General features: G+C 45.0%; 1 protein-coding gene across 3 annotated transcripts in view; it reads left to right on the plus strand.

The window, feature by feature from the left end:
* Positions 1–22,021, plus strand: part of LOC135906397 (glutamate receptor ionotropic, kainate 2-like) — a 331,052-nt gene that overhangs the window by 272,711 nt on the left and 36,320 nt on the right. For all 3 annotated transcript variants that reach the window (XM_065437778.1, XM_065437779.1, XM_065437780.1), the window contains 3 exons: positions 2,110–2,274; positions 11,254–11,406; positions 15,787–15,891. In XM_065437778.1, the coding sequence (XP_065293850.1) occupies positions 2,110–2,274; positions 11,254–11,406; positions 15,787–15,891 (423 nt within the window). The remainder of the gene's footprint in view (positions 1–2,109; positions 2,275–11,253; positions 11,407–15,786; positions 15,892–22,021) is intronic.

The raw sequence follows: 22,021 nt of genomic DNA on the forward strand, positions 1-22,021 counted from the left end.
ACGGCTATGTGGACCGGAAATGTATAAAGAATAAGGAAAATGAAAGTGGATGGAAATAAACAACACGCTCCAGGTGGGAGCCCAATCAACATCCTAAATGCAGACCTCGGCACGCATTGCGCGCGTTGCGCTCTACGATTAAGCTACCGCGACGCCCTTCGCCCTGTAAACATTCTTGAGTATTTGTGGGTAGTTGTACAGCGTGGAAGGATGTTCGCTCAGAAGCAAACTCTCGGTGACGCTGACCAGAGAAGCACCAAGGAACTAGGAGAGCAATAGGTACCCTGTGGCCGCGATCATAACGGAACTTCTGTGACACGTGCAACAATACTGCAGATAGATCAATATTTTAAGTACGTTGCAAGTGCATAACGGCTACTTTGAGTCAAAGGTTTTACAAGTAGCAAAGCACGCCCTACACTGTACAGCGAAAGGCCCCATAATAGAGAGTTTTAACAGAGCGTTTATGGTCCACTCCGCTCAGACCAGCCTATCACAACAATTGGCACGCAGCCGCTCAGCAAAACGCTACCGGGAACACTGACGCGCGTGCGCACAGCACATTTAGCGGCAGCGGAACGTGGGACGCTGACCACGTTCCGCTAGGAACCTGATTTAGCGGTGCGTCAGGGAGCGTGTAGTTGCTTTCGTGATCGTTTTACCGCCAAGCTTAGAGCACGTCAGTGACGTCTCTGGGAGACGCTTGTTAGGTAAGCGAAATCAATGCATTCTATGCAGCCACCGGTGCACGTGAAACGTGTGCAGAGCGGAGCGCAAGCAAACGCTCTGCTAAAACTGTCTAATAAGAGCCTATACTTCCCGCTACAGAGTCGACCTTGTTTTATATTTTTGCTCTGCGCTTTTGCAGGTGAGCGGTGCGGGTAGATGTACAAACTTCGAAACTGTTAGTACAACAGCTCGGACTTCTGACCTTGGGCGATAACCGTTGCCACCTCGGTATATTAACTGAAGTGACCACGAGGATACGCACGTACAGTCTTGAAGAAGGCGTCACCTGCGCCAACTGGCGCAAAGTTCTAAGGCTTTAACTGGTTATTTATAGACAGTGCTAGACGCCTATAGTTCACGTCTGACTGCCAGTCTTGAGAAATCACACCGCCTTTAGTATAACGAACACAAATAGCAGTTTGACGACATGCTAACTCCTTCAGCTTTGCTGTCGAGCCATGGACTCGTGTGGATTAGCAAGTCTAGCGACTTATGCAAGCATCATTTACCCGCTGTATTGGTGTCCTCAACTCTAGGTCTCACGTTCTGTCCTCGTGAATACATAATTGCGAGCCGCTGAGTTTCCCGACACGCTACCTGAAGTGCTGAGCACGGGTGGTTATTCACGAAACGTTGTTGCGGAAGTCAAACTCTCCCCGATTTTTTTTCTTTTTTCTTGATACGCGATATTTACGAGATGTTGGCGCCTTTAAGCAGCGTCGTCTACTCGTTTTCGCGTAGAACAAATACACAATAAAAATAAAATGACCAAGCCGGCACTTATCAAACGAAAATTAACAAGAGCGAAACAGTCGAGTTTGAAGTCGGGTGACATAAAGGCACTAAAAACTGCTCACAACAGATATCCCATCAAGCAGACAAGAACGCAAGGAAATCGAACACAAAGTCAGTAAATATGACTCACAAGACATGTCCCACAAAACAAACTAGAATGTAAAGTTAGCCTTCAGAAATATAACAGAATCAGGTCACAACAGAGACCACATAAGAACGAACTGGAACGTAAAGTTAGCAGACATAAATGCATTAATTAGAGAAAACATTGCGGTCTGGCCCGAAGAATTCACACAAAATTGGATGCGGAAAGGAATTCAAACTGCAATCGCTTATTTCCAGCACTATTACACTCTCTCCAATTCCACGGTGTTATTTCAAGCGGCCGTTTTCTGTGCGTAGCTCATGTTCTGCACTTCTCGCCATTCCAGGGCAACTCCAGCTAGCACCGAAAGCGGGGTACATTCTGTGGCGACATATACAGCAACTCCTTCAGCCAGAAATGTTTAAACATTCATGCTTTGCCCCACAGCAGAGGCGTTCTCGCAGAGTGCATCAACGCCCGATTGCTTTCACTCGCTTCAGGACCTGCACACGGTGGACTTGGAGGAATTCAAGTACGGCCAGACCAAGATCACTGGCTACCGACTCGTGGACGTGGACAGTCCTGAGCTGCAGGGATTCCTCAAGGACTGGGAGATCATGTCCTCCCGGATGGACCGCAAGGCACCAGTCCCCCAGAGCATTCGGGTACTCGCGCTGACACCATCACCCCTACAACAACCCGCTCGACCCCGATTCGTGAGAGAAAATAGAAATAAGTTTACGAATGAAATTTACTGACGACAAAATTGGCCATTCGGCTTCTGCTGGTGAAACCGCAATTGCCCAAACACTCAATTCTGCGTATTCTGCGTCGTGAGTTCGGTGTATATATCGCGTCATATTTCCTGCGCACACAGATTTCGTGAGCCGTTTGTACTGGGATGCTCGAGATTTTCTTTTTCCTTTTCCCCCGCGGCGTTAAAATTTCTTTGTCGCTCTAATATAATGCAAAATATTTGCTTGCAGCTGCTGTCCTCGGCTTACAATCGTTGTCTGCTCACTTATTCCGTGTTTTATTCAAGCCATTATACCAAGTACTGCAGCTAGTTGCCTATGTAGTAGTGCGCCTAATACGTTACCTTATTCGGATTGGACGCTTAATCTCAGCAAAAAGGCAGCTTGCATCATCAAACCGCCCATTTAGCGAGAGATTCGAGTTTTTCGTTGATAATTAAATATCATGTACCAGCGCGCTGGCAGTTAAATTTTGCTGTCATTTGGTTTCGTTGCGTTTCTTCTTCTTTTTTTTAGGAATTCGGATTTTAATTCGTTCTCCAGTTCTTCAGTGCGAACATCCACTTTTTGTCCTTTTATGTTCGTTCTAAAGAGCTTCCGTCAGTGTAATGCTAAGCGCACTGCAATCAAGTTCAAACGCACAAAAGGTGGATGAGCACCTCTGTCCCAAGTTCATTTAACGCGCTAAAGAGAGCCCCAGGGCATTCTAATTATTACAAATTCACGTCGCTTGATCATGCCCAGCGGTCAGAAAGCCGGCGGGAAAGTGCGAGAACACATGCGAATATTAAGGAGTCGAAGCGCTTCGTTACCCTTATTGCGCATCCTAGTCTGAGACTGATTAAAATCAGCCAACTTAAGAGGACTCTTAATTTGGCTGATTTTGTGCCGGGTACATGGACGAAGTATCTGGCGCTCGTGCTGAATGTGCTGCGTCTTAAGTAAATATGTACAAGTGACTGTAAAAGAAACCAAAACGGATTTGACCGTTAATGAAAGGGCTTGTTTTGCTAAATGTCAAAGCTCGACGGTTCTTCTGTCCTCAATGTAAGAAAGTAACACATGGTTGCAAACGTTTGCTAAAAATTTGTCAGACAAGGTCGCGAATACGGCTCAAACAATGAAGTCCGAGTTACGTTGCATTCGCAGCATACAGTGAATATACGACGAAATCTTAAGTCAGGCACTATTTGTCAAGTAGCGTGATGTTGTAACTAAGTTTGATTCTTTACACCTTATCAAGATAAAAGATCTCGAAATTAAAAAAAAATAATTTGCTTGACGATTATCCTGACTGCACCGCGGCCCTTACAAAAGGCTGCAGCAATATCTCTACACCTAGTAACTATCTGTTCAATAACGTTAATTTCAAAGAGCGCATACAAAAGTGGTAAGCCATCGTTAGAACAACATGCGCTTCATTATAAAAGTGTTTTGAACAATTGGTGAAATTAAGTTTTCGCTACGGCTAACATTACACTGGGCTAGTAAATCTTGTTGCTTCCAAATAAATGAAGTCAGCGTGAATGTTAGCCAATACCAACTCGTGCTTCTATGTTGAGTGAGACAGTCACGAGCAGTGCACCTTGTATACAAGTGTAGTCGGAAAAGGCTTAACGCACTCCAACTAAACGTGGCATTTTGAGTTCCCCTTTGCGTGGTGAGTTGATGCACAGCACGACTTGACGCGCCGATCTGAATTGCTTCTCCTTCGAAACAAACATGCGCAGCCACCTGACGTCATGTCAACTCGACACAAACGATACTATAGTCTACTTCTGAGTCGCATCATTTTTCAGTGCGAATATTTTCAGTACTAAGCAAAGTGTTCGACCGTGTTCCGAGAATTCTCGCAGCACAGTGGCAATGTGAAAACCTCCTAACACTTGTAAGTTTATCTCCCTTCGCATGTAGAACGTAGTCGGAGAAGCTTTACTTTATTGTTGCAGTTTGTCTTGAAGAATGTCAGTGGTTACTTAAACCACGAGTGCTGGCATCTGAAACAACGAAACAAACTTTCCTCTTACAGTTTTCAATAAACGCTCGCGTACAGCACCACCGGGCCGCGATTAATAGCTTAATGTGACTCGAATTAGTACGCAATCACATATGAAGGTGTTCGGGAAGACGAAGTCGCAGCATTGGGACGAGTAATGAAACACGTTTTAGAATCATTTTCGTCTCATATGCGTCCACTGCTGATATCATAGTACTGGGGGAAAGACGAGGATGACGCGTTCCCTGGAAATCTTCGGAAGCCGGGAAACCTAAAGCGGGTGACGGAATAATTTATGAGAACACGCCGTGAAGAGAGTTAAGAAACTCCGAGGCAGAAAAGCGGCGTCATCTTGCGATTTTTTTTGCGTACCAGCTGGTTGGTGCCACGGATATACAAGGACTGACCACGTTCTGATACCCGAGCTGGACGTACTGCCATAATGGGGGTCCTCCGAGAAAACGCGCTCGCGTTGGCGTAATTGGTGTAGGAAGCGTTACTAGGCTTAAAAACACAATCATTGACGGGCCACCTGTGCACTTCTCGTTTACTCGTCGAAACATGCGCCGCTGAATTTTTCTCCAAATATTTTCAAACTGCGCTAAGTTTCAGTATTCCTCATAGGAACTGTTCGAACAGTTTTGTGAGTGAGCTCGAACACATATTTCTGAATGGAGTCGAATACGAATGTTTGAGACAAGCGACTCTTGGTTATCGAATCAAATGACGAGTACATTTTGTCACTTCCAAATGAAGCAGGGGTGCGCTAATATACCGATTCCAAGCATGAATCCAACAGTATCTGCAGTTGGATTCGTATTCGACTCGAGAACTCACTATTCACAATTGTCGAATATTCCTCTCTTTCGAATGTAAGGGATAACAACATTTATTGGAGTCGCGAGGGAGAGAGAACTATGGAGGTGAGGATCGTTGGGAATAACGCTTCTGCAGGGAAGCTGCTTGCTATTCGCACTGTAACTCCAGGACGAATGTACAAATTTTAAATCGTTGGATAATAATGTCTCGCTTTGACGCAGCCTACAATACAAATTATTTGCTCGATTAATTATTTGGACAGTCCCGCCATGTTTGCTTCCCTTTAAAACAAATCCCTTTAAAACAATGTGTCGTGCTGTGGAATCGCCAGTTACCTCCTTCAACCAACAAAACACTACACGTGTGTCTGATGACGTGCTATTCTCTTCTTCAATTGCAGCCATTTTAATGGTGCCCCAGTTGAGGCAAAACACTTGTTACTAATTTTCAAGCTGTTCATTGGTCCGGAGGCCCCATTGCGAACTTCATTACATGCACATGTCAGATAATGTATACACGCAATATCTTTTGTTTAAATTTGTTTGTAACAAATCGATTCTTCGAAAGCTTCATAACCTTGTTTAGAAATAAATTATTTGAGATTGCATTCGATATTAGGTGGTCGCTCATCTAGAATGTTTGTATTCTTTTCGATTCGTAAATTTCCCCAGTCGAGCGTCGCCTAAAATAAAGCGAAATATAAAGTTCGCGTGAAGTCATTCTGATAAAACAAGCTATATTATTGCATGCCTGCAAGTAATGCTGTTCGCAACTCAACTAGAGAGAGAGGAAAGGGGAAAGGCAGGGAGGTTAACCAGAGAAAAAGATCCGGTTGGCTACCCTACGCTGGGGAGAGAGGGGAGGGGGAGGTAAAGTGGTAAGTTAATGGGCTGCCTAACGGGCGAAGCATTCTCATTGAATGACTGGTAGTTAATGGGCAGAGCTTGGCAGCTGCGTCCATTGGCACAGCAACTAGGGCCTATTTAGCAATGGTTTCTGTTCGTAAGTCCCTTATACCACTGACTGGACGCCTTCGCTAATATTATGCTCAACACCAAGATCAGTTGGAATTTTCTGTTGCAAACAATTGTATCTCCGGAGATTTTCGGTTAATACGAACCCTGGTGCCTGTCTGCAGCATCAGCGGGGTTCCTGCGGCACAACCGTTAGAAATTAATCCTCTCCGGCGCTGTGAGAGTGTCGTTCCTTATATTCAAAGAGAAGCGAATATTCGACAATTTCGGATAGTGAATTCTCTAATCGAATTCGAACTGAGCAGAGAGTGTATTCGATCTATATTCGAAATATCAAATAGTCGCACACCTCTAGTATGTTCCTTTAATGCAGGCTCGTTTTGAGTTCTCAGTAGCTTGAACGCCCCGATTGTCACGTGTGCGCTAGCATCATAATTTAAAAAGTTAATAATAAGAGCTTAGCTTTTTAAAGAGCGATAAATGTGCAGGTCAAGAGTGTGCCATGCAGGATTGAGATATGCTAACACGGTCGACTATTCGTGACCGTACAACCGATTTCACTGCTTCGCTTGAAGTTGAATTATTATACACTTAAGGTTCTTCCATTCAGTTTCTTATTTTCTCACTCTTCAAATGTTTCTTCCTTCCAATTTCGCTTTACGGTGCATCACTGGCTTTTATTGATTGATAATAAAGCGTCAAATACGAGCTCTATATTTAAAGAAAAGATGGGGTGCTATAACGTAAAGCTATTCCTAACTTTTTTTCCAATTCTGCAATCAGTCCAGCACGACTGGTCAAAAAATTTCGGACCACCCCCACTTCGCCGTCTGTCACGCGATGTCACGAAAATGGCGAAAGTGCCCCCTCTGACATTATACGTGCACACTCATTATGTGTGATTATAAAACAAAAGGAGGATAGGTGTTTCTGATTCAACGCGCTTTCCGCCATTAACCCTCTGCTATTGGTAAAGCGCTCTTGGGCTGCGCTCACTTCGCTTGTCTGTCCCACTACGTCATAAAACCGCGAAAACAGACCGCGTCAGAGTTACGTGTACGCGTTAAAAGCGTATTAATATGCAGGAAAACAAACTGATTTTCTTTTTATGAATAGCCAGGCAGTGCCCCGTTCTAAAAGGAATAGAAAATGGCTGCCCGCCGATCGCTCTGGCACTGGCAAGTCGAAGTTGACAGGGGAACATGGCTATATTTGCGTATAATAAACATTCCTGCGTGGCAGAGTAACGTTATCGAGCCCTGTCGGTACGTATGCGACATCGCTTGGATAACTATGCTGAGGATCAGTGATTAACGGCATTTTTAACCTTCCGTTGCACATTGCCGCGATTTTTGACCAGCCGCCCCAAGCTAAGAAAGGGGAAGCGGACCAATTGCAGACGCCGGCACCACCCTCTTCATCCGGTTATCGATTTTCAGTGCACTGGCTCGGCCCCATCGACATCCTCTCCACTTGAGCGTGCTCCTCGCCTCCTGTCCAGCAATTCGATAAGAAAAACTGCTCAATGTCGACAATGCTACTCACTTTAAAGGCAAAATAAGTGTCCCTCTATAAACGAGGATCGCGTTTGATTGGGCTTTTCAAACAACGTTGCAGGTTACCGCCCGATGCCTGCGTCGGTGGTTGTGTAAATTTTACGTCAGAAGATTGGAATAAAAGCAGATTGTAGTAGGTTTACGTTATAGGGCCCATGGATTCGATTGTTGACTGAGGTTGTTTGAACAGCGAGGCCATAAAATCCTCCGATAAGTTGCTATTCCACTTCGGAAACGGCGCATTTTTGCGAATGTTTTCTAGGAGCTCTCTTCGCTTGCGCGGTGTCATTTTCTGCCCGGTTTCCGACTCAACAATAACGCCTATTACTGCAATCGGTGAGGAATCACGTTTGCGCTTTAGCGCACATTGTCTTGCACATTGTTCCAACAGAAAAGAAAAAGAGAAAAAGAAAGAAAGAATCGTGTAACGCTAAGTTGTCGAGCTGTCCTCGTGTTTCGAAGGCTTTCGTGGAATTGTGGTTCTCAGGTTCCTTATAAAAAACAAAAAATAAAAAAACTTTAGAGCTACAGCGAGCCAGAGGAAAGCAGGTTTCTTATAACCTGTGTCACTCGACACTCATGTGAAGCTTTGGGCGTTCAGCAAGCCCCTCTTGTTTTCTTTTCTTTTCTTTTCTTAAATACTATTTTGAGGAGACGGTAGAACAAAGTAGAGGTGGACAGACAAATGCAAGTTCGCTTGTTTCTGCAGAAGTTGAGCCGCAAAACACGCTTGTAGGTCCAGAAGTGGGGCGGCCGAAACGCTCTATTACCTCGATGAAAGTCTGCTATTTCTTCGGAATGGTCGTTTAAGCAAAGGCAAGCATTTTTCTTTTTCCTATCCTTTTCCTGTACAAAAAACTAGCCCTTTTTTGAAACGCAATACGCGGTTTCATTGGAGGCAGGGATGAAATTCGAAACTCTATCACAATGAAAATTTCGGCATTTTTTTTTCTTTACGTGCTCTGAGAAAAAAAGAATGATTGATACGATAGAGGAGCAAACTTCAGGTTTCCGCGAAGCCCACTAGAGCTATTTTTTAATGCCTTTTGTAGGTAAGAGACAAGCATGGCGTCACAAGCCGATAGCGACGCTGTTGATTAAGCAGGCTAAAAGGACGGTAAAAGCAAATAGGAAATCCACATATAGTGAGGGATTTCCTTCCTGAATTGTTGTTAGCGCTCGTAATCCTTTGAAAGATTAGTCGGTCGCCGAGAAAATAGCAATTCGAGACGGCAGGGGCCAAATTCACAGAAGAACTTTTCGTTCGCAAGTTCACTTTTTCATTGGTCGGCCGCCTTCCATGGTGATATATCCAGTGTAAGGATTTACTTAAAATTTCTCTCACGAACAACTACACCATAAGAGATTTTTGTGAACACGGGCCCAGGCCTCTAACTCAATTACATCGCACGAATGGATAAAGCAAGCGCATAGTTGGTACGTCGACGAAACGCTCGATTTCTTCGCTGTGCCGAGCGGGTAGTCTCCGAGGTCGTCCTTCACCGGGCTTCATCGACGTCCGTAATTCAGAAAACTGCGCAAGGATGGCGCCACATGCCACGCGCGGTTTTGTAGGAGCAGCGCGCCTGTGACGACTAATCATGCATGGCATGTGGAAGGCGGTCGATAAGTAGCGAGCACATTTTGATGGAAAGTCACAGAACCTATCTGAATGAAAAACGAGCACGCGGTTACCCTGCCCGTCGTCTTCTACTTTAGAGATAATAAAGGTAAGATGAATGAATCTGCGCTGTAGTGAAGCACGGCTGCGGTATTACCGGCCTAAAGGTAAAGATTGCAAAGAACGGAAAGAGGTGACCTTTATGGGAGTACAGTCCTTTGAGAATGTGCAATTTGTGAGCGCGATCCACGGACCACCAAGTGAACACAGAAGAACGGCAGGATAGAGAACGGAGAGCTTCGTGGGACCAGCACCGTGCCGCTTTAGAAGGGATGCTAATAAGTTTCATCCATCAGCCCACATAAACAGCTGCGCGTAGTACCCACGCAGTGGTAAGAAAACGTTGGGCAAGCGAGTTATCTTATTATCCTTGGGAAAATGCTGTACTAACGGCTAAAAACAAATTTCAAGAATTTTCAGGGTACAACATAATCTGATTTTGTTATAAGTAGTGGTGATGGTGATGCCGCACGCGGAGGTTAGCTTCGGGAGCCCTTCGAGGACCACTTCGTCTTCGTAGCTCATTGCTATCTTTTCTTTACTGATCCTAAAGGGACTCTTAAATAGGAGAGTTTAAATCAGTTTGTACTGATAAAGCACTGTTTCGAAACTCTTATTTCCATTGATTTCACGATGAGTGCTTCAATCATTATAAATGAAAATGAAAGTCAGAGATTTATTTGATGAATTTTGAGCCGAAATCCCACCAATGTTTCGTCAGGGTGACGTCATAGAGAATTCAGCGTTGAGATCTAGTGAAACAAGAACCGTCGCTGGATCCAAGGTTGCGACAAGGGTACTTGTCTTCGTCAGGGCAGCAAGTGATTTCCTAACCAGCCTCTTTATGTATAACTTAGCCCGCTCTCTCCATCCCTAAATGAGGGAGGAGAATAAGCCGGTACTATGTGTGGGTTTACTGATGTGAATGTACTAAAAAAAGACAAATAAACAAGACCGGAAGTGAAAGTGGGAGAAATAAAATGAGGTTTGGTGTTGTAATAAAAAGGGCGACGAATGGGGCTACTGGTGTTGTGTTCTTTCGAGAAGCTGACACTAAAAAAACGGAAACGGAACGAAGGATTTACGCTTATAAGTAGGTGCTGCCTATCCAGTTTGACTTAATTTCCAAGAAAACAGGAACTATGCACATAATCTCTCTGAAATTTCAAAAAAAAGAAAGAAAAAGAAAGGCACGAGGAAAAGGAGAAGGGAAGAAGGGACAGGGAAGAAGGGGAACTGGGCCAGAGGAACTCAGTGCTATATAGCAATCTCGCGCCCGCAACCGGTGCGCGGACCGCACATTCTCGTCGCCTTTGGACTTTAAACAGAACAGCACGGCTGCGACGACAGTGAAAACGCACCTGGGAAATCCGTATAGTTGCTATCGCAATAGAGAACAACAAGGAATCATTTTGAGGACTTCTGGGGACGCGAAAACAAGCACAACATGACATTACGGAGGGGTAGCACGCAGGCACTATCTATGTGTCAGCATATGCCGTTCAATATAATAACATGTTGGCTGCTAAAAGATGTTTGACCAATGTGCAAGAGATAATACGTCTATATACAGCGCACAAGCACTTTGAAGGATTGAAAAACTTTATGCTCATTGCACACAGAGCTCTCAAAGCCTTTTCACTGACTGCAGCTGGTCAGCGTGTGCGTAATGTTTATATGGGTTTGTAGAGATAGCGTGTACACTGTCCACAAAAACTCACAAACTCCATTTTGAATGGCTAACAGGGTTCCTTTATAACGACAAGAACAATCGCCAATTTTTCTTTCTCGTTTCGTCTTTTCGTTCTTTAAATGTGCGCTGGTGGCGTGGGGAAGTAGCCTTTCTCGAAAACCACTTTTCAGACGGAGACGGCACTGATGTATGACGCTGTGAAGCTGTTTGCCATGGGTTTGCACCAGCTGGACTTGTCCAAGGCAGTAGACTTCCCGGTGATCTCATGCGACATGGCCGTCTCATCGTCCGATGGGAGCAGCCTCATCAACCTCATGAAGCCCGTAAGTATGCCTACGACCAGATACTGCCCTTATATGTGCACACTGTTGTTTATGTGAAACCTACACTCCGTGTGACTGCGTAATAACTTGACAGAACCTAGAAAGCGCCCACACAGATCGTCTCACGTTGTACTCCGTGACTCTCCCTACTCTGTAGGTCGCGTTTTCGTTCTCCGTAACTTTCCTGTGCGTACAGAGCAGCCTGGATCAGACTGAAATGTTCTTTTGACTGATTTGTTTGGACGTTGATAGCTTAATTGCCATTACATCTATGCACTATGTTGCGGCTTCTCCTCTATGACGTGGAATTGTCAGTTAGGCCTATTCTTTATTTTTCTTCCGTGAACTTTGCAATAATAATTAAAGAAGAGCCCTGCCCTCTTATAGTGCTCCTGCATCACCTAAGGAAAATAAGAACCACCCGACTGCGTTTCTAGTCGCGATAATTAATACACTAATTTTCGCTGCAGCTAATTACCCCAGGTCTAAGAAGCAACCAACATGCACAGTTTTAGTCGTCGTTTCTGAGGCGTATTTTTAGACCACCCAACGCAGAGCAATAACTAGCCAGCTGGCGCATCGGCAGAATCGTTCTTGCTTTTATTTTCTGAATTACCCACCCACATTCAGGTGAGAAGTTCAATGCTCGTGTAAACAAACTAAGAATGTTTTTTTTATTCGTTAAGATTAGTGCCAAAACTTGTATGGAAGTCACAAACGAAATGAAATCATTCATAACTACATGAAAAAAGAAAAGGAAGGACATTACGCAAATAACACCAAAGAAACTCGAGAATCATACCGCAGACTTTAGCGCCAGGGTTTCCAGAGCCAAAGTGTAATCATTAGAAATGCCGAAGGCGAGTTTCCGGCGTAAGGGCCGCGTAAAGAACTAGAGGAAAAACGAGAATCAATCTACCGCACAAGCTCTCCATCACTGCGGGCTGGTCTCAAGCAAGGCGTGCGAAATTGGCAAAAATGGTGACAAATCGTGCGCCCTCCTTTGGCAGCTTAATCAGCTTTCGGCCAGCCCAGCTATACTCCGGCAATACCGCGTGCCTGTGGGAGCCACAGCCAGACGACGCTGTGTAATACTAGACGAGCGCGAGCTGGTGGTCATTAATTTTGCCGGAAGGTCCGCCGCCCGGCCGTGGGCAATTAGGTGACCCCTCCCACGCTTGTGACCCCTGCCGCAACTTCCCCCTCTCCTCCCCCTCGCCTTTTTTTTCTCGACCAGTTCCCCAACTCCCTCCCTCGAGGCAACGTTTACCACTCGTGAGCACCGACTTCCTTGCCGGCCTTGCGGAAGGCCGCCCTTTGTCACGCTCACATTCAGCGCGGAAAAAGAAAGAAACGAGGCTTCACAATGACGCCGCTTTTTATCATTACCGACGATGAATTGCTATGTTGCAACCTTTCTTTCGACTGAAAACAGGCATGCAGCTAACGTTCCAGTAAATATCCTAGTTCGGAATGTTCGGGTGGATTCCAAGACAATTCTCCGCGGCAGCTAAGTGCTTATTCCGCGGTTTAAGTAACCCTAACGAAACTCAAAACGAGCAAAGATAATACAGAGTCGCAGCGTCACGGCATGAGCACTAAGAGGCAGTTTTTTTTAACATTTGTTAACATTTATCAGTGTAATCATTGATTTCGGAGCTAACGCGTAAACATGCTACAGAAGTTATGAGAATCGTCTACAAATACGTAAGCATTCTTTGGCTCGGCTGTTACTTCGCTTACACTTACTTGCTTTTCCTAGCTTATGCTTGTCTACGCATCGCTCATCCGGTGCCACAGAAATGAAATACGTGTACTTAGCCGTGTCGAGATGAGTTGCCAGGAAGCTGTGTGGCACCTTTAAAGAGATTGTCACAACTGAGCCGGAACGCCGTCACAACCGTTTCACCACAGCTGTTCTTTCCATTCTCTTTAATTTTATTTCGTCTTGTTTTTCATTTTTTGATTCTACCTTAACGCGGTGACGGCAATGGCAGTAGTTTTTGTTTTACCACCACCAATCATTTAATAATAATAAACTATTATCACGTGTATCAATCAGTTATTCTTTTGTACTCAGCTGCTCAACAGCAGGCTTTTCGGCACACAAACCCTAAATGCGGGAGAGTAAGCTTTCAAGGTGACCTTACGAGAACGGTGATCTCGGAAGGCCGCCTTGAAAGCTTACTTCGAAAGAAATGTATATCTGATCAATTTTTTTTTAGAGAGCAGCACTTAAGCGCCCGTTCCTGCGACGAGCATCGGCGTCTTCCATCGGCGCAATCGAGCGAACGAGCTCAGCGAAAGATGAAAGCGGACGTGGAGCGCAGCGTGAGAGGAAAAGCTTAGTGCCGCGCAAGACTTGCGACGAACGCTACGAGATGGCGCCAGAGCAGCGCGCCGTCTACGTCTCCACGACAGCAGCGGCGCCGGGGGAGCGGGAAAAAAAATTGGTTGATTCCTCTTTCATAATAATCGGTAGAACACCAAAGTGAAACGTGTCGCCCCAGAAATTGTTGCATATTTGCTTCTAGAACTCATGGTCCGCTGCAGCGAAAGGCGCATGACTTGCGGGTCAGCGACCGTGCTGCAGGTTTACTTGGCACGCGGCGTCCTGTTGGCGAGCGGTGTCCTGCCCCCAGGTCGTATCGGCGAACGTGCAAGCATTTCCGTCTGGCTACGTTATGTCTTGGGCAGCCATTTGAGTCACTACACTCTCAGCTTCGGGAATGCGAGTGGCAGATTTCTCAGTGTGTGCCGCGAACGCACGAAGGCGTTCTGCTTCATGCTGCCGTGTCTCCCGCCGGACCAAAGCGAGATTCACCCGTCGGCGTCGTTGCCCTTCTGCACCACTTAGCGGAGCAGTTATCTTAGTTGGCGCCATCGCAAGCGAACCAGTAGGCGCCGTGTAAGCACTGCTGATGCATGCTGAAGCGACACTCCGTAGGCGACGAGGCGTCACAGGCTAATCGGACGCGAACGAAAAACCATGTGCGGAAACTGCGTCGTCACCTAAGCAGAAGGCCTACACCGCCTACACGAGGCTACACTGCTTTGGAGCCTCCGCTGCGCTGAGACTAGCGAAGCGCTCACTGTAGGCGCTCGTTAGTGTCATGATGCAGCACTTCGTTTCACCGCTCCTAGGTAGCGGTGCCATTTCTGACAAGATTTTTTATTTCAATTGCTTCTTATTGGTTATAAAGCTACTAATCATCTACATTTACACTATTATGACTATTAAGTTTCTTAATTTCGCAAATTATTCATTTTTGTGCAGATACAAGGCATTACACTTTTCGTGTGACAGACATATCTTGCTGAGGTAGTCGCCAAAGAATGCATACGCATTAATAATGCGATCATATTGAACGTGCATTTTGATGCACGGAAAGTGTACATAGATGAAGGAACTTCTTTAAAAAATTCGCCTTGAGAATGTCGCATGTCGTCTCTACCCTGTGAGTCAAACTAAGTCAGACATAGCGTGCTTCACCATGTTCTGATGTGGCAGGTTTCCATATGTTTACAAATTACTTGTGTCCGTGCTGCCGCGAAGCGATCATGAATGTATCCGACATCGGCTTGGTATGAAAACGCCCAGAAAAGAAAAGTCCTATGTCAATCAAGAGTGACCACTCTATATTTTTCATTTCATACCAGAATTGAATTTCTCTGTGAAATGCTTTTCTTTTAGTGGCTTATAGGCTGGCTAGAATTTCTAAACTCAGTTGTAACTGCCAAATCAGCCAGTATTCAAATGCAGCCAAGGAAATTATCGGATAAGTTGAGTATCATAATTCCTAGAAATCTTTATTTTATTTTCCCGATTGCGTTTGATATAAAGAGAAGATAAGATTCAGTTACGGCGTTTGAAAGTTGAAGCCGTTGCAAAGATAATCTGCATGGCTTCCGCATCACCTGGTAGTGCATCCACTAGGTGTGGTGGCCTAATGGCTGTAGTGTTCTGCTACAAGGCACGAAGTTGTGGGTGCGATTGCCGGCCGCAGTGCTTGTATTTCAATAAACGCAAAATGAAAATTTAGAAATTAAAACACAATAACTAGAAATGTTTCTGTGTTTATATTTAGGTGCACGGCATCAAACAATAGAACGCCTCCATAACTTGCATCGAGGATGCGTCATCTTTCAATATTTTCAAGACACTCAAGAATGATGAAGGCAATGATTGATTGTATTTGAGTTTATCGCTCTAAATACTAATAATTGCTTAAACGTGTTGTATCTTTAATGTTTATTGTACCCATCCCCTCTGTAACGCCCTTCTGGGCCCTGAGGGTAACGTAAATAAATAAATGAGATAAATAAATTGACAGTACAGGTGATGCACTCACTAATCACGGCTTCCCTTGAATTTTGCAGATCACCCTTCAGGGGCTGACCGGAGAGATCAGCTTTGACCCACAAGGATTTCGGTCGTCCTTCAGCCTGGACATTATGGCCTTGAGGAGTGATGGGTTGCAGAAGGTAACAAAACTATCGATTTCTTTCGACATCTGGAGCCAATACATTTCGCATTCACTGAGGCAACGCTAAACACTGGGAAATTTTGTGATAGGGTTTTCGAAAACCGTTCTTTAAGCAAGCACACCACGACTCCTCGAATACTGAAGCGTTTACTGCGAAACCGTCCGACTCCTCAATGAAGCATTCCCTGTAATTTTGCCTTTAGTCGTTACAGGCGTGGTTCGAATGTTGGATCGGCCATATATAACTTCTAAGGGGAGGGGGAGGAAGAGAACGAGGGTGTTGCTTGCTGAAAGTGGACCTAGCCTTGCAAAAGTTGCCGGCTACTGCTCAGCTTGAACGCCATCATCTGTCAACCGTAACACGGTCTGAAACACTCCGCAGCACAACTAACAGTACCAGGCTTAAAAAGCAAGCTGACATGGAACCCAACATGTTGTCAGTTCTCTGAACCACGACGACAAATACGGCTCACCATCCACTTCCCAACCCTGTATCGGCTCACCATTCACTTCCCAAACCTGTGCTACGGAGGAACTTTAGTAGGTACTGAAACACCTCCCTACTAAACATCCAATATCCTCACGGGAACAAAATATCACTTGCATTTGAGTGTTGTGCCACCTTGCGCTTGAATTCGTCTAATAATTCCTTACGTTCGGCTTCAAATACAATACATTTTAATGTGTATTGTTCAATTTCACCAAGAGCTTGACAATGCGCACACGGCGATAATGGGCGAGGTCCTGTGTTGCGCCGCCAAGCTGGAGTTTGCGTTGATCCTGTACAGATATGATATAAGAGAGCGGCACCAGTTCTGTTAAGTCCTTTAATCCCGCAAGGTTGATGCGGTGGAGACCACAACGAACGTAAGTGGCTTCTTGTAGCGCCTTTCCGATTGGTAACTCTTGCAGTGGCGGAACTGTGACGTCGGCGAGAGCTTCCACTGTAAAGACAGGTGGTAGACGGCCTCTTCGCCCTTTTCTCACGCATAAGAAATTGCATTCGGATCGTCGGTAGACCGGTATAAGTCGCATGGTTCTATAGTTCCAGCAGAATGGGCTGTAGCCAGGATTTCGGAAAACAAAGGGGGTAGAAGAAAAAGGGAGAAGTGCTTGCAATAAATCTATTAAATCTAATTTTCGGCAGCGAGTTTAGGAATCTTTTTCTTTGTTCACCTCCGCACCACAGCCGATCTTCGCACATTTTTTTTTTCAGATCGAGAAAGCTGTCTTTTCTTGAATATTGTTTATTTTATTACTCTACGCCGTCATTGCTGCCATGTCATTCGTTATAGCCATCAATGGGCTCCAATTCCTGCGAGCAAATTTCTTGCGCTAGTTGCTCTTTTGAATCTGTGTTTGCGTATCCTGCGAAACTAAAGTTTGCGAGTGTTCGTTATGCTGCAAGATAAAGAGCTACTTCCGAAATATGCTAATTTCAAGAAACAGCCCGAACCTATGTGATTTCAGACGCACTGCCTCCGGTGAACGTTACTGTAGCGGACCCTTTGCAACACATACAAATTTCGGGTGATGACTCTTTTCGAGAGTATTGCCTGCGTTATCCGCGGCAATTAGCCAAGTCTGATTGCACCCTCTCTCATGATTCGAGGAAGTGATAGACTCGTTAGATTACAATTACTCTCGTTTTAAGAAAGCCTGCCCCACATCCACACTGGTCAGTAACAAAGGAAGGGGTATTTCTTAATTAGCAGAATGAGCTTATTTGATCCTTTAATCTCGTTAATTAAGCCTCCTTGCTTCAAAGCGCTCCGGCACGCATACTAATAACGCAGTGTTCTCTTCTATTTTAGTCCACCTTCTGTAAAAGTCATTACTCTCCCAGCACCGCGTACTCCGTTTTCGTCCTCACTCCAAATGGAAGGCAACAACTTGAAAGAAGAATAAGGGCTTCTAATTAACTAACTCGAATTCAAGCTGCCCGGCTAATGCGATTGCCGCTGCCTGAAAGGGAATAAATTATCCGGTTGGGTCACCCCGAATCAGCGTAGTAGAACGCAGCGGGATAGATCTTCGCTGAGTTCGTACTTTTCTCGGCGCGGTTTTTAAAGGAAGCCAATGCCCTATATTTTCTCCTGGCGTCCTTTAATTGAGAGAGTAGTGGAGAAAAGACTAAGCAACTGCTTGTTTAAATTGTTGGCTGCATTGGCTGTTTTATAAAGACCACGAATGTACGTCTGCTTTTTTTGTACGTCTGCTTTTGATATTGAGTGCTCGCGGCAATATTTAGGAGGCGAGGCGTCCGACAAGCTTTCTGTAATGACAGCAGAGCTGTCCATTATGTTAATATGTCAAAATCACAACAGAAAACTGAAATGCTTTATAACGTCGTTGTATGGTTCAATAGCCCCTTTGAAGTAGCGTTCTCGTTTCATTAGATATAGCATAGTAAGTTAGCATGCTGGCATGTTAGAATAATTTGATAGTATGCATGAAACGGACACAACTCCCTTCCATATGGCGATAGTGCGTACTTCCATAGTGCCTGCCGAAAGTATTCTATTAAGTGAGTAGTATAAAAAAATAGCAGAAATATCTGATAGGAAAAGTTACGGAATACAGCCAGATTTAGATTCTTCGTAAGACGACAGGCGTCGATCTGAACATTTATTTACGCTCTCTAGATAAATACGGCCTATGTATGTATGTATGTGTGTATGTATGTATGTATGTATGTATGTATGTATGTATGTATGTATGTATGTATGTATGTATGTATGTATGTATGTATGTATGTATGTATGTATGTATGTATGTATGTATGTATGTATGTATGTATGTATGTATGTATGTAGTATGTGTGTTTGTATGTGTGTGTATGTATGTGTATGTATGTATTGTATGTATGTATGTATGTATGTATGTATGTATGTATGTATGTATGTATGTATGTATGTATGTATGTATGTATGTATGTATGTACGTATGTATGTATGTATGTATGTATGTATGTATGTATGTATGTATGTATGTATGTATGTATGTATGTATGTATGTATGTATGTATGTATGTATGTATGTATGTACGTACGTATGTTGATAGTGGCGAAATTGGTGAAATTGGTGAAAGAAATCGCCTCAGTGACTAAGGCAGCACACATTTTTTTCTTCATTTCTTTTCCCATTTTGGTTTTTAAGTAGAGTGGCAGTACAACGTCACCGTATTTTTAAACTATATGTTTAATCTTGTTCAAGAAACTTCCAGAAGTGGCAGGGAGTCCGCATTTAGAAAGAGTTCCCTGTTCTGATGAGACGGTTTGCGTCGGTAATCGGGCCCTAGTATTGGGCCGAGTCAACGTTGCACTCAATCACCATTCTCCCGCTCAGCGCGTCCTCTCAGGTAAATGGATGCTCGCCTAACTCTGTCGAAAGCCCAGTAGACTCGACCCAAGAGCGTTAGTCGTAAATTATGCATAAATGAAAATTACGTAGCAATTTGGCGGAGTGCACGGAGATGGGTGTCCGCCAAGGAACGCCTCATAGAATATTGATGAGCGGAAAGCCGCCGTCAATAAGTCGGGAACTATTTCTGAACGGAAAGGGTGTTTGTCTTCCCTAAAATTGCCGATTAACTGACTCAGCTTCCGGCCAGAGAATTGGATTGGATTTCCTTCTTCGATGGCGAGGTCCTGTGTGCATTCTTCTTCTTCTTCTTCTTCTTTAACGTTTTCCAAATCAAGTAAACGTGAGGAAATAAACACTAGGTATGTAACACGTGACTGAAATGGATTTGCCATTATAAAATTAATCTTGTTATGGTATAGTGCAGCACGCATTCACGCGTGCGTTTACTTTTCTTCATCTTATAACACACAGTTTACTTCGCTACCGCTGCAGTAACCGTAAGAAATACCACCTGCTCTATCTTATCGATCCATATAAATACTCTGTCTCTCCGTATTGTTCTGGTCTTGTCTGTTTTGAAATCCCAAAGCTGCCCGGATTGTCGCGCTTGGCTCCACGCCCCCTCTGCCCCCTCCCCCAAACACACGCATATACACAGCACAAAAAAGATACATTGTGTTCCACAGTTCTCAATGTAGTATTGTCCCGAGAGAGTAAGCCCGTGTATCTATTTATTAATTGATTATTTTTTTTATTTCAAGCATTTCGCCGTCTACGGTGTCGTAAGATCACCTAAACATTTGACGGTGTAAAAATAAGATGAAACATACGCACAATCACGCTCACAACCACCTCAACCATAGGCACATGCACGCACTAAGTCGAGCACCTCCCTCATGCAAAATGGAGTCTGCTTTCCCAATAGCTCGGTCGATTACTTGCCGAAGCTAATGCGTAAGCGCTAAGATAAGGTGCCATACCAAGGAGCATTTTTCTCCATCAAAGCCTTATTTTTGGCTATCTCGCTATGCGCTCACTCCTCCGTTTCCACAAGCGCTGAAATTAGGGACTCTCTAAGCCGCGTTTTAAAAGCTTTCAGGGAAATCAGGGGATATATATATATATATATATATATATATATATATATATATATATATATATATATATATATATATATATATATATATATATATATATAAACTACACCTCCGTCTTTAACTACCTATCAAGTGCAGGTGACCTAGTTCCACCCGGCGTTCCGCCGCTTCCATGGTAGCACTTGTCGACAGCGTGGAAAAAGGTGCAGGGGGGGAAAGGTGGGAGGGAAAGGTGGGAGGACAGTACGGCAAGGGGATCCGAGGTTTGAGCTGGTCCGGTCGGGTGGTTCCGTAGCGACAAGCGGAGCCATTCAGGGGGCTCGGGCGGCTCAAATTGGCCCCCCAGCTTTACGCACCAACGACGACGGGCTGGGCCCATGGCGCGTGTGCGCGGGTGGGGGGGTTTGTTCCGAGGGTAATTTTCGGCACCGAGCGACCCACGCGCGTTAAAGGCAGGGCGATGCGGCGGCGCAGTCAACGCCTCGAGATAATTGCAGCGCGAGTTAGGTCTCTCTAGAGACCAGAAAATTTCCGGGATGGAAAAGGGGGGGAGGGGGTCGAGGAGGTCGGACTGAAGGGCACACAGCTCGCTTTTGAGTGAGGCCATATATAAGACACACTCGAAAGACGGTCGATTCGTTGGACGACGGGCAACCCCGAGTGTCGCGAGCATTACGGAGTGGCTTGCCCGCTATGGCGTTGAAGTTTTGCCCGGCACTTAATTTGTGCGTTGAAGCAATACGTAGATGGAAATGGTATGGGTAGGGCGTATTGGCGTCTCTTTTCTGCATGTCCCACTGTTGGCGCTGCTTTGTCAATTCGCTGAGTATTCACCAACCAGACCGGATTAGCGGTTACGGCTTCTGTGCTGAATAACAGCGTTTTGCTTTGCCTCAGCCGGAGAACTTTCATCGTACTTCGTGCAAAAGCAAGCTTGCCATTATGGCAAGCTTGCAAACAAGCTTGCCATTAAAGCAAGCTTGCCACGTTGGCTTGCCATTATCGATAAACTGACACGTTGTGTGGAGAACACCATGTGCTATACGGCGGCTTTTCGCTCACAGAAGTAATCAAAGCGCGTAGTCCGGCCAAACTTCTCTGGTAGCTTTGATCAAGTCACTTCGAGTACAGGTCGAGAAAATGCAAAATAGGTAATGCATCTTTTCATGCGTTTTTTTCTTCTTCCACTAGGCAAATGTCAGCGCCTGCACGTGCGTTTTTGAATTCAAGCAAGGGTGGCTATAAGAATCCAATGTTCAGTGACACCACATACCGTGCCCACCTGCTACTACGTGGCGCGCGGATAATTAGAATACCCTGTCCAGCTCATGTTCCCCACCTGAGCAATCTAACACTGTGCATATTTTCAGGTTAAGTTGATGCGTAGGCTCTTTGTTTACGCCTGTCAGAGCCACACGGCAAGCAGAAATTGCTCATTATGTCGTGACTGCGAATAGGCGATCCTACATTTTCGCGCATTAATCGTCTGAACGTTGAAAGTACGAGGTATTTGTGTAGAATTCGGCAAGTAGGATCGTCGCAGTGCCCTGTGCAACGAAAGAGAGGACGTAAATCACTTAATCTGCTACTCTAGCCTCTTCACACACCGAAGGACCGTCGCATTGTCCCCGCAGAATGTGCCTCAATAATTGTTCCTTGAGTGCG

This window comes from Dermacentor albipictus, chromosome 5, assembly GCF_038994185.2.
Source record: "Dermacentor albipictus isolate Rhodes 1998 colony chromosome 5, USDA_Dalb.pri_finalv2, whole genome shotgun sequence".
Taxonomy (NCBI): domain Eukaryota; kingdom Metazoa; phylum Arthropoda; class Arachnida; order Ixodida; family Ixodidae; genus Dermacentor; species Dermacentor albipictus.